Source organism: Quercus lobata, chromosome 4 (assembly GCF_001633185.2).
Source record: "Quercus lobata isolate SW786 chromosome 4, ValleyOak3.0 Primary Assembly, whole genome shotgun sequence".
NCBI classification, from domain to species: Eukaryota; Viridiplantae; Streptophyta; class Magnoliopsida; order Fagales; family Fagaceae; genus Quercus; species Quercus lobata.
In genome coordinates, this window is record NC_044907.1 from 77503794 (window position 1) to 77517858 (window position 14065).

General features: G+C 32.7%; 1 protein-coding gene across 3 annotated transcripts in view; it reads right to left on the bottom strand.

The window, feature by feature from the left end:
- Window positions 1-694: 694 nt before the first annotated feature.
- LOC115986869 (probable LRR receptor-like serine/threonine-protein kinase At1g56140) overlaps window positions 695-14065 on the bottom strand; it is a 71856-nt gene continuing 58485 nt past the window's right edge. For all 3 annotated transcript variants that reach the window (XM_031110227.1, XM_031110226.1, XM_031110225.1), the window contains 9 exons: window positions 13876-13940; window positions 12520-12911; window positions 10522-10726; window positions 10243-10410; window positions 9444-9562; window positions 4012-4222; window positions 3682-3913; window positions 3444-3594; window positions 695-1330 (listed from right to left, as the gene is read on the bottom strand). In XM_031110227.1, the coding sequence (XP_030966087.1) occupies window positions 947-1330; window positions 3444-3594; window positions 3682-3913; window positions 4012-4222; window positions 9444-9562; window positions 10243-10410; window positions 10522-10726; window positions 12520-12911; window positions 13876-13940 (1927 nt within the window). In that variant the 3' untranslated portion in view covers window positions 695-946. The remainder of the gene's footprint in view (window positions 1331-3443; window positions 3595-3681; window positions 3914-4011; window positions 4223-9443; window positions 9563-10242; window positions 10411-10521; window positions 10727-12519; window positions 12912-13875; window positions 13941-14065) is intronic.

Below are 14065 nucleotides of genomic sequence, written 5' to 3' on the forward strand. Positions count from 1 at the left end.
AAATCCACTTTTTGTTCTTATATTTATGGGCATTTTCATTTTGTTTTTGACAAAGTTTCAATATACAGCCATCTAACAAAATATGTTGACGTGGACGACAAACAGATTATACAGAAGTCATTTAATTATAACCAAAAATTATATTATTTAAATAATATTAAAAGTATCACACCCGGCTTTTTTTTTCAGAAACTATCACACCAGCACTTAAAAGGAAAAAAAAAAAATCACATAATAAAAAATAATTTCTTTTTTCGTTCACGGGTTTTTACAATTTCTCTATGATCAAACAGAACCAAAAACTCAAAAAAAAGAAAAGAAAAGAAAATCCCCAATCAGTTGCCTCTCTGTTGCCTACCATAAAAATCCCCACTCAAACACCACCGCAACCCTCCATTTGAAATTCCACACTTTCCATGAAGGTTTTTTTTTTTTTTTTTTTTTTGAGGGACACTTCCATTGAAGTTAAAAGAAAAAACTGTGAAGAAATTTCTCCTAATATGAAAATACACAAACATCTATATCTGTATCCTGATAAAGCTATCTTAAGAACTCTAAAGATTTTAATCTAAAAATTAAGCCTTAGCTAATCAAATTCGTCAACAATGCCAAGTCAAGATTCCTACATTTCAACACAAGCACTAAAAAAAAAAAAAAAAAAAAAAAAAAAGAGGAAAAAACCAAGAATTTACTTTGAACAAGGTAGACCTAAGGCCAAAAAAAAAAAAAAAAAAATATCCTTTGTGAAATATTTGAAAGGCCTCTTCAGTAGTGCCTTTTATTTGAGTGCTGTTTTAGTCACAGCTTGATACAAACTCCACTCCTATTGTGTGACAGATAATAAATTAAGGTATCAAACATAAGAGAGAAAATTTCAAACAATTACCTCTGATTCTATTTATGTAATCAGAAATTGAAAATGAGGAAGAAAAGTACAGACTAATTCTCATCTACCCTCTTTGATAGCCTTACCAAGCATGGTTTTAGAAGAACTAGCAGGTAAATTATCTACGAAACCCACCATGCTTGTACTTTCTGAATGGTCGTAATAGATGCTAACGGTTCCTCTAGCTGCAACATCATTTCTTAAGCTTGTTGTTTCATTAAATTTCCAGTCAGTCAGATATCCAGGCTTTGAGGTTACGGTGCTCACTTCAATATCTCCTAAAAGCATTGCCACCACTCGTGACATTGATGGCCGTAATGTAGGGGATGTTTGCGTGCATAAAAAGGATACTCCCATCACTCGTTTTACTTCCTCCTCATTGAATTCTGACAATTTAGCATCCACAAGATCGACTTCACAGTTGTTTTCATGTAGTTGCCAAGCCTGAGAAAGATACATGTGTTACCAGGCTACATAATGATAATATAGTATATAGGCAGCAACAATGAGCATTCTATTCTTTGCAATGAGTTAATTCTCTAATGGTTTTCAGAATATATATAGTACAAAGGTGGTGGAAGGGAGAAATCCAATTGTTCAAATGTGTCAAGGAGTTCAGCATATTCTGAAGGTATTGGCTGTGGGTATTCTAATTGTCTCAATGAGAACTATATTTTTGTAAAACACCTAGACAAATCCAGCTGCTTTCATGATTGCACACTTGCATCTCATGCATCCATGCATTATAAAGTGCACTCTTGAATCTCAGGTCTTTGTGTGTGTGTATATATATTTACATGTTTGAAATGCTTGATTAGTTAGGCTTCATGTGTTGTTTCACTTTTTGTTTAATAAAAAAAAATTAGACAATGCTTTGTTTGTGTTGAATTACAATTATTTTAATTCCGATGATCTCTAGTCTTCTTGTAGAAATGTGATGTTATGATCATTTTTCTTTTCTTTTACAAAAAATTTATGATGTTATGATGCAGAAATGTGATGTTATGATCTCTAGGCAATACTATGAATAAATGTTATTAAGGTTGTTTTGTGGTAAATTGTTTATATAGCCTATAGACACTGGGAGACATGAGGACCGGGTGGGGGCGGGCAGGAGCGGCCCAAGGGGTTTTGGGGTTTAAGGATGTTTAAAATGAGACATTTTATATATTTAAATTTAATTAAATAATATATTTTTTTATTCAAAATCTATTCTTCAAAATTCTTTAGTTGCAAAAATTAACTTTTTTTTTTTTTTAATGGATCTCTTGTTCAATTGTGAGATGATCATTTAATTTTTTAAAAAAAAAACTTTTCTTGAAAACTTTTTTACTTGTTTATATATTTATTTATATTTTTACCTTTTAAATTATTATGTTGTGCGCAGTACTAGTAACAAAATATGGAGGGAACCCTTTTAAAACTTAATTAATTTTTTCACAAAACATAATTTTTTTGTTAACAATTAGTATATATATAAAGCTACAATGATTAAAATATAAATAAATAAAAAAAAAGAAATTAGTGGACATTGGTATGCATACACTTTGCTATTCTGCCACTTTTTTTTTTCTTTGATAATCAATTGAGTAATGCTACATTTATAATATTTTCACAAAAATTTCAGAACAAATTATATGTGGTAATATGTTATTAGTTCTAATTTGGGTTCACTATTGATATCACTTTTTTTACCTAATGATTTATTGTGAAAATATTGTAAACCTACTATTACTCTAAACAATTTCTTTTTAAGTAATGCTAATTAAGGACAGAAAATTTTCATAACATTTCTTAATTAGCATAACAAAAAATTTAAACTAGAGATTGTGGTGAGTATGAGCCCATGTGTCAATTGGCATGTTAATTTAAGAATGTTGTAAAATTATTATAATATTTTGTTGTATCTACTGCATTACTAATTTTTTTAAATCTATTAGGTAATATTTGGGGTCTAATTAATAATTTTATAGGTATAAAAATATTTCTATTGGTTAAAATTATTGTCCTTGATCCACTTTTTTTTTTTTTTTCGGTGCTGAAATTGTCCTTGTTCCACTGCGGGGCCTTAAACGGCCACTAATTGGCTTAATCATAGGGCCCCTGGGGGGCGGGATGAGGCTTACCCTTTCCCAATCCATGACTAATTAGTATCTGGACTGAAATAAGGAGACAGATTATAGGTCTTGTCCCATGTTTTGCTTTTGTCATTTTCTAATTTAAAATGTGTTTAGGACTAGATTATTGTAGCTTTATTTTTAGAATTTAATTATGATAAAAAGCCATTTATTTTCATCTTATTAGAGAATCAATTCTTCATTTTTCAATTTAGTGCAATTTTGCTAAAAAAAAAAAAAAAAAAAAAAAAAAACTAGCATTGGATAGCTACAAGACAGCATAAATATCTTTGAACTACATTGCATAGTGAAAATAATTATATATATTTATATATATATATTCTAGTTTTCTATCTCCAACTCAAATGACTATGCATGCAATCAAAGAAAGATAACATCCTTCTGTATGCAACAATACATAAAATATATATGGTTCATACCCATTCAAGAAGATATGTCTTTTCTTCTTCTAAGCTTGAGTCTGAATTTAGCCTCCCACTAACAATCTCTAGAGCCACAATGCCAAAGGCAAACACATCGGTCTTCTCTGTAAGGTGTCCACGCATGGCATATTCCGGTGCAAGATATCCACTGAATCAATAACACAATCATTAAATAAAATAAAATATTATATAATTCAAAGAGACGAGGAAACTAGCTAAGCTTTTGGGGTCTTACATGGTCCCTGCAAGGCCGGTGCTTATGTGACTCTTGTTATCATCATATAACTTGGCCAAGCCAAAGTCTGATATTTTGGGGATGAGATCAGAATCAAGCAAGATATTACTGGCTTTCACATCTCTATGTACAATTCGAGGTCGTGACTCCTCATGAAGGTAAGCTAAACCTCTTGCTACACCCAAGCATATAGCATAGCGTGTTGACCAATTTAGATTCAAACTTCTTTCCCCTGTCTCATGCAAGCATAAAAATTTAAACTGCTTACTATACATAAATATTTATGCATATAAAGTGAGATAGAGCAGCAACAAAGATGTGTTCATATACCAAATAATGCTTGATCAAGGCTTTTGTTCTCTAGATACTCATAAACAAGGAGTCGTTTATTTGCCTCAACACAACATCCATACAATTTCACGAGGTTTCGGTGTTGCACAGCAGATATAATAGCAATTTCAGTAACAAACTGGTTCTTTCCTTGGTGTGATGCAGCAGACAGTTGCTTCACAGCAACTACTCTTCCATCATTAAGTGTTCCCTATTTTGCATTGAGTTTCAAACACAAATATTAAAGAAAATAATTAAATGATAAATCGTTACGCATCAAGAGATAATTCTGATCTATTAGTGTATATAGAAAAATGAGAACCTAGCCAACGAGGGAGGGTGGGTGGCTCCAATATATGTAATTGACACTTCTTATCTAATTGATGGCTCAAATACAATCAAACTATGTCGAGCAAAATTGCATCATATATATTTATTTCCAGAAAAATTTACGTGGATAAAACTCAATGTTATTGTTGTTTTGTTGAGGGATGGCTCTTTTTAGCTTGAAATTGTAGGCAAAATCTAACTGTTGTTTTGTTGAGGGATGGCTATTTTTACCTTGAAATTGTAGGCAAAATCTAACTGTTTTTAATTTTTGACTGATACCATTTAAAGGAAAGTATTTGACAAGAGTAAAAACAAGAATTTATGTGATTCGGAAAATTACTTACCTCTACAGTGACAACAGAGAAATTTCACTATAAAAATAAGAAGATACAATACTACATAAGAACACTCAAGAAACCCAAATTTTGATTACACCCTAACTTTCTCTCACAAAAGAAACAATAAGACTAAAAGCTAATTACCTCTCTAATTCTCTATTTTCTTATGCAGCTATAGCCTACTAGGTTATTTGAAATTCTCATACAATTTCCGCACAAAAAAAACCTCTAATATATATACTAATATTAGACGGCTAATGTGGTCTACTATTACAACTTGTATCTAGTTTAGTTGAACGAATTGGGCTTGGCACTTCATAAACAAATGGGCCCACCTCAACAAATCTCCACTTTCGCTTGAATTGATCAAGCTACATGAGCAAACTCCTCCATCGCCCCCATCTTAGCCCTTAAGGGCTATCAATAGCTACAAACACCAATCAAATCCAAGTAATGCTTGAACTTGTCAATTGGAACTGTCTTTTTCAACTTATTTGAGGCATTCTCTTCCTCTCTTTGTGAGTAATCCTTAGCCATTAACTGTATCTTGAATTTTTTTCACCTTCATTTTTTTATAATGCTTCTTTCTTGCAGTATACCCACTTGCAATCAATAGTCTTCTTTCCCTAGGGCAATTTTAATGATTCCCAACTCTTATTCTTCTGTAGTGACCCCACCTCTTCTTCATCCTTGTAAGACGATGGATCTCCTCTACTAGTTATAAGAGTAAAGCTAACCATGTCTTCAAAACCATATCTCTGTGGTGCTTTGTGAATACATTTTTCTTTACCTTCAACAATTGAATAAGGCTCTTCTTGTTACTATTGTGAATTATTATCATTATCATCACCCTTATCACCGGGTGAACTATTCTCGTCAAAGCCCACCTCAACAGTTAATTTCTCCTATGAATTATCATCACATGTCTCTGCTTTATTTTGTTGCAACATAAAGACTTCATTAATATGACATTTTCTTGACTTTCAATCCAATTTAGAATGTTCTCCACTCTGCACATGCACATAAGCTGGACAGCCAAAGATTTTTAGATTCAAATAATCAATTGGTCTACCTGATCAAACCTCTTCTAAAATCTTGAAATCAATAGCTGATGATAGAGATCTACTAATATTTAAAAAAAAAAAAAATCAACTCATCACCTATCTTTTTTTTTATTAAATTTAGACCTATTGGTGATGATAATTTTTGTCACCAAGACATTGGACTTAGGTAACGAATGTTGTTTTGTCACCATATGTGTTTGGTGACGAAATAAGGTCATATTGTGACGAAAAGTTTTGTTACCGTAGTCCACTTTTGTTGTAGTGAATAATGAAGCTTACTATGTTGACTATCTCTGCCTAGGACACCTTAGGCAACCTTACATTCAATGTCATGCATCTGGCTCTTTCTACTAAGGTTCTATTCCTTCTCTCTATAACACCATTTTGCTATGGAGTTCCCTTAACTGTGAAGTGATGAGTAATTCCTTCTAATTTACAAAATCTTATGAATTTTTTTTTTATCTCTATACTCCTAGCCATTATTTGTTCTAAGGTATTTTATTTTTTTGCCAATCTGATTTTCAACCTATGCTTTCCACTTTTTAAATATGCCAAACACATTAGTCTTATGATATGATTCATAAAATAAAATCCATACTTTTCTTGAGTAGTCAACAACGAAACTAATGAAATACTGAGAACAACTATGAGAAGAAACTGAAACTGGACCTTAAACATTTGAATGAATGTAATCAAGAACTCCTTTACTTGTATGAGAAACTATCTTGAAACTAACTCTATGCTGCTTCCCATACACACAATACTCGCAGAAATCTAGCTTGCATGTCTTCACCCCCTTCAATAAACTTCTCTTGTGCAACTCTTTAATAACACGTTCACCAATATGACAAAGTCATATATGCCATAATTTTGTGTCATCAGTATTAGACTCTACTGTAGTAGTGACTACAACTCTTCCTATAACTGTGTTCCCAATCAATCCATAAAGCATACTTACTTTTTTTCCTTTCATCACTATCAAAGCACCTTTGGTAATCTTCATGATTCTACCCTTTGATGAATATGAATAGCCCAAATTATCCAATACTCCTAAAGAAATTAAATTCTTCCTAATATCTAGAACATGTTTGACATTACTAATAACTCCCACAACGCCATCAAATATCTTGATCCTCACGGTACCAATCCCAATAATTGGACATGTGTCAAACCAATCTTTCTTGGGGGTCATATGATATGAGGATGCGAATCTAAAGCCCAAGATTCTGATTGAACATTGTTACCTAATGAGACTGAAAGTAAATTTGCACTAACTTCACTCATTTGATGTTTCTTTAGCAACATTAGTTGATTCTAGGGGCTTCTTTCCCCTAAATGCTCCTTCAACTCTTTACACTGATTCTTGTAGTGTCATTTTTTGTGACAATAAAAGAACTCTACATCTTTCTTTGCACATGATCTAGGCTAAGATTTGTTTTCGTTGGATTTTGACTCGCTTCTACCCCAATTGCTCAACTTTGGCTTTACAATGAGTCCATCAGTCTGAGAACCATCCCCATCTTGCTTCATCTTTATGTGTGACAAAGAAAGCACTAGTCACCTCATCAAGTACTACAGTCTCTTTCTTGTACATCAATAATCAAAATATGTAGGAAGCGATGCTAATAAGAGTAACGCTTTATTTTTGTCATAATTGATGTCATGGAAGCTTGAAAAAAGTATACACCATACTCTCTTTAATGGACAGAAATTAAACTGTTAGTTTCAAGGTAGTAAACCTTAAATCCACGAAAGATTCCTTAAATCCATAAGGTGATAAAATTGAAATCCACCAGAGAAGAAAATTGACAAAATGTCTGTGTTTATTGATAATAATTTGAAAATTGAATTGCCTTTGGTAGCTACAATGCATTTAAGTAGTAAAAAGAGAATCTAGGGTGTCTAGAAACCCTAAGGCGGCTAGGAAAACCTAAGGCGACTACAAAAACATATAAGGCCCTAATTTGGCTAACAAAATTAAAAGCAACTTAAAAGAAGGAAATAAATAACCTAAATCTAAAAAAAAAAAAAAAAATTACATAAGAATGCTAAAATTAAATATTTACAAAAATTAGATATTAAACCATGTTTTACATCAATAATTCACCCCAAAACTTGACAATCGGGTGTTCAACATGTTAAATGTGTTGAGATGCTCCAACAGATATGAACCCTCATTCATATGCAAACTATACAGTTGCTTCTTCTCGTACAACTTGTTCGTTAGATTATTTCTCATATCCTTCTAGTTTTCCCAAATTTTCTTTGCGGTCTTTGCCTCCAAGATGTTGTGAATGATCTCATCACCTAGGTTGAGACGAATAGCGCTAGCTGCTTTCTTATCAATCTCTATCTATTCTTCATTCTTCATCTTTTCCAGTTTCTTCTCCTTCCCAAGCAAGGCCTTATGAACTTTTATTGAATTATTAGGAGATCCTTTATCTGCTTTTGGCAAAGGGAAAAGTTTCCCTTACCGCAAAACTTCTCTACATCATACTTTGTGCTTGACATCTTTACTGTATTTAACGAATTGAATCCTAATCTTACTCTGATACTACTTGTTGTGCAAATAGCACCCCAAGACTTAATCAATAACAGCAAAATAGGCGTAAATTGAATAATAAGCACACACAATGAACACAGAAATTTACGTGGTTCGGCAAATTGCCTACCTCTATGGTGATGACGGAGATATTTCACTATAAAAAAACACTTTCAAAAAACCCAAATCTTAATTGCACCCTAACTCTCTCTCACAAAAGAAACAATAAAAATAGAAACTGACTGCTTCTCTAACTCTCTATTTTCTTATGCCACTGTAGCCTACTAGGTTATTTGGAATTCGTACAATTTCCGCACAACACAAACCTCCCATATATATACTAATATTCTGTAGCCTACTAGGTTATTTGGAATTCATACAATTTCCGCACAACACAAACCTCTAACATATATACTAATATTAGTCAGTGGTGTCCTATTACAACTTGTATTTGGTTTAGTTGACCGAATTGGGCTTGGCAATTCATAGCCACACGGGCCCACCTCAATAGATAAGAAGAAGAAGAAACAAGAACAGATCGGGCCAAGAGAAGCATCCAAAGAAAACAAGAGTAACTGCAGATTAAAAGAAGAACAAAATGACTGTAGTTTTCTTATATGTTAACTAAAACAACTTGTAGTTCATTTGCTTTATTAGTTTTGTTATTAACAAGCACGTGTGATAGTTAGTTAGTAATCACTATTAAACACGTGTTTGTTAGTTTTTGGCTATTAGTTTCTGTTTTCTTCCTCTTGTACTGCTTATGTATAAGCTCTTGTATTGATTTGTTAATTAATCTAACAATCATTTTTACCAAAATATCTTATTGGTTTTGCTTCATGAATAATTTCTCATCTTCATTTGTGTGATTGTTTCGTTGTGTTATCCATACTGCTATTGAATTCAAATAAGTATACACTTGGACTTGATATTGATTAATTGGTTAAAATTAATAGAAAGACGATGTAGGGGTCTATAAATATAAGTTTGAATAACGATAAAAATAAAGGAAGGAATTAATGATATGAAAAACATATGATGTTGCATGCTGTCATCTGTTTGGAAACTGTAATATAACATCTCGAAGCTTTTAATAGATGGTCAAATTAAAGGCACAGACATGGACTCACTCGAGTTCTTAATAGAATAAAGAGTTACCTTATAGACAATACCAAATCCTCCCTCTCCAAGCTTGTTAGCAGGAATAAAATCATTTGTAGCTATCTTTAGTTCAGCGTAGCTGAAAGTGAATGGTCTAGCATCTAGTCCTAAGAGATCTGCAATTGAAACATAAAGACAAGTTGTAATCTGTAGCAACCATAGTGTCTTTAGCGGCTAGAATATATTGGAAGTTGCTCATACCCTGAGACTTTATCAGTACACACACAAGGGGGGCAGGGGAGATAGGGGGTGGGGAATATGATCAACAAGATGCTGCTTGTAAGTACATTATACTCACAGTTCCTGACTGCATGCATAGCAACTAAAAAGTTGAACATGTACCAGCAGTTTCTTCTATTTATGGTTCTTCTAAAAACTGTCCAGTCAGCTAATTAACTTGTATTAATTGTATTGTTGGGGAGATAAAAATCTTACGGCACTTCTTTGAATAATTATTATAACATATATAAACACATTTTAACCCAAAAAGCCTAAGCTTAATGAGTATGTGCTCAATTATGTTATATTAATCACTCATTTTTCTCAATATTATTCAATGTGAGAGACTTCACTCACATGTGTATACCCAACATGTATGACAAAGAGATTGAAAAGGTTTTAGGACAAATTCCTTTATGTAGTTATTGTTTGTAAATAAACATAAAATTGATACACCGGATTTTGTACTAAATAAAATATGCAGCATACAAAGGTCAACTTACCAATGAACTACTGAATTAAAAATATAGAATCACAACCACCATCATTGATGTGCAATATAAGATTTCTGGCTTACCATCATAATCATTGGTTTGAAGATTTTTTCTTCTTCTGGTGTTGAAGAAAACCACGAAAACAAACAGAAAGCTTAATACTCCAACAGCACCAACAAATATAGCCACAATAAGACCAATCTTATTCTTCTTGTTGCCCGAAGGTTTCTTACCAACATTGAGTAAAAAATCTATACAAAAGCAAGGCATGGTCGATAATATAATACTAGTATGTGACTTCATGTGAGGAAAAGCGGTGGTACATCTTCTGAATTGCATTTACAGACTTTTTACTATGTTACCTGGGGCTGGCGTAGCACTGATGGCTGAAATAGAAGGTCCATAAGTACCTATTTCAGGTATGCAGCATGTTCCTTTTCCTGCCCAAAATAGATGGATTTCAAGGTAGTTTTCTGATACCAGAACCTTAAAGTCCTTCTGAACAGCCCGGAAAGAGAGTCCATCGGCCTCTCTTTTTATGTCAAAATCCTTTAAAACAAGATCCCCCTGAAATAAACAAATTCAAAACTTAACTAGAAACACAGACGAGGATAAAAATAATAGGGGGGAAAAAGACACGATAGGGGAGTCTCACGTCAAAGTTTTCATTCAATACGCTGACCATTTGTTAGGTACACATTTGGAGTTTCAAAAGTAACTAGTCTGGTTGGGGTTTTGGAAATTAGTTAGGTAAATATTATAATTAAAAAAAAAACCCACAAGGTCAATTGCTATGAATCACTCAGCAACAATTCAGGGTAAAATTACACAGAAAAAGGTGGATATTGAAATGGTTCGAATCCTTTCAGGTCATGGTTTTCAAGATCGTAAGATTCTATGATACGGTACCGCAGAATCAAATTATTCGTACTAGAATATTACTTGTAAACTAGAATTGACATGAGATCGCGAGTTAGATCATAGGATTGTATAAAATCACAATCCTATACTAGTCTAGGACATACAAAGAGCACTTCCAAAAAGGAGTGTGAGTACAGCCATCATAAAGGACCTTGTTCTCGTGCTCTCGTTGGCCAACACTCTGCATGGACTAAACAATACATTGTGTGCAGTAATCTCATTGGCTCACCACCTACAGCCCAGAACCAAGGACAACATGGTCAAGCCTGACGTTGCACTCTCTTGGCAGCAATAACTAATGACCTCTGCTGCACCTATGATTTGGCATACTTGCCACCTACACAAGATCCAGCTGCCATCTTGCCCTATAAAACAAAGGGGAGCTAACCAAGACACATACCTTTTTGGCTTTTTCTGGGAAAGAATAGAAACAAAAATTGCATAAAAGAGAGAATAGAGAGCTTTTGTAAGAGACAACACCTCGAAAAAGTTCTCTCAAAACTCAAAAGTAAGAGTTTAAGCCTTACTTCACCGTATTTTTTAACCCCTTTTCCTAGGGATTTTCCATGTATATCTCTGTGCATTTGTCCCATTTCATAGTTCTTCTTTCCTACTTTATTTTGCATGTCATTTTTAATTAAGACAACGGTAACCTAAATATACTAGCGTCTACAGTTTAGGTGTTTTAACCCATTGGACAGTCCCTAAAACCTAACTCTTAGGTACATTTGTCATTGTATATGTAAGGGCACATCATATTATGTAGTGATTACTTATTACAACTATATACTAACAAACTTTTGTGAGTGTTTTTCTTCCACCTTTGTATTCTCCCTATTTTAGTAAGAATTCACTCCTGGACGCAGGCCTAATGCCAAATTACTTTAACCTTTATCTTCCCTTGTGTGATAGTTTATTTTACTTTTCTATTCTATTTTATTTTTTTTATGAAAACACATATAACTATAAAAACTTCTGGTATCTTAATGATCAACCTCCCAAAAAAGGATTTGGCTTATCTCTAGTATTTTTTTTAACTAGACACCTTCTTTTCTTTTAAATAACAATGACAAATGATAGTGGGTTTTAATCTTCACCTTTTATATAGTTAGTGAGTGATATGACAATTTCTCATTAAAAAAAAAAAAAAGATTCATTTTTTTAAAAGTACTAGACATAAGTCAAATTTCCCAAAAAACACACATTCTCTCTTAGATTCTTACTGTCGCTTTAAGAGTTTTTATGGCCATTATAATCCCATGCCACGCTGCAATGATTATTAAAAATACAAAACACTTAATGCTTTGTCCAAAGATATATACTTATAAGTATATATAGTATAGTGAAAAAAAAAAAATGTAACAAAATACAAATTTATTTTTCATTTTAAAAATAAACATTGTAATTCAACATTAACAGTTCAATATTAAGGTACAGACCTGGATATAGATATCAAAAACACGCCTCCCAAGACTTCTCCACGTAGCAGAGCTTGGAAAAGCTATTTCTGCAAACTGGAGAGTAACATTGTAGTTGCCATTCTTAAGTCCCAAACCATAGTATCTTAATGATGAAGGAGAGAGTCGAGCTGTCTGGAATAACTTTGAATCTAAAGTATTTGTGAATTCAGAATTATTCGAACTGTTGTATTGATATAGAGTAGTGTAGACCTCTGTTCCCCCCGTAAAATATCCAGCATTGGTAACTGCCCACTTTCTTGTGTTAGTCACATAATATGTAGTTTCATTAAGGCTGTCATTATCCCTCTCATATATAATCCCAGTAGATGAAGTAATCTGAGGACCACCACACTTAATTGCAAACTCAGAATCTGAAACTCGAAATAAGAGAAGAACTTACTGCTTTGTAGGCTAATAAAATATACAAGTTTGCATCACGAATTCTCGATTGTGTTTAGGAGCAAGTTTTGTATTTCAACATTGTAGAAACCTAATTCAAGTCTAGTAGTCCATTACCGAGAAAGTAAAATATAAGCTATAAAATAATGTAATACATTTTTAAGTTGAACATCTATATTAATTTTGCTAATCTTTTGATGCGCTATATCATTCATCTATTTTCAACAATTTCCGTTTCTTTTTTTTTTTTGTCTTTTTTCTATTATTCTTACCTTTTTGTGTATCTTTTTATTATCATAATTATCTCCTTTATAAAGTTTAGTTGTACCTAAAAAAATTTGAAAAACATAATGCATTATAATAGAAGATATTAGAAGAAATGGACCACCTCAAAAAAGAATAATAACATCAATTAAACACATCCTTTAATACTAAAATGATATATTTTTAGAGGCAGAGAAATAAAAAAATACTTGTAAAAATTTCTGCATTTTTTTTTAGAAAATAAATTATTTTCAATTAATTTTAGAAAAAAAAATTATACTTTATGCACATTACAAAATAATTATTATATATTTCCGCACTTCTCGGCTGTTTATAAGATATGCAAACCCGAGCACCACATCCTCTCTCATTGATCACTGTTAAAGGTTTCGTGGCAGTAGTTCATTTCTTTTCTGTTTCTCACATTAATAGATACTTATGATTAATAATTTCCAAGTAGCCCTTAAAAAGGCTAGATCCTATTTTCATGAGAATCATAGATTAGGGATGCTTCCTTGGTGTACTACTTTATCCATATGAGTGTTTGGTAAACATTTGAAGTTCGATCACTATTTGAAATCGTCTCATTGTTTTTCCTCAATAGTCAATACCTACTAGTGCTTTCCAATCTTGCAATCAGGGGTAAGATTTTTAGTTTTGAACTGTACTTACAAATTCCAGAGCCTCGATTGCAAGGAAAGCTCCGTTGAAGACAATTCAATCCTGAAGGAAAAGCACTAAAAGCAGAATAGAAGTGCACATTAGTTATTCAAACAGCTATGCATGATTGATAAATATGTTCATACTTGGGATTAAGATTTCATTCCTATAATGTGAAATAGTCCCTTGGTGATATGCAAAT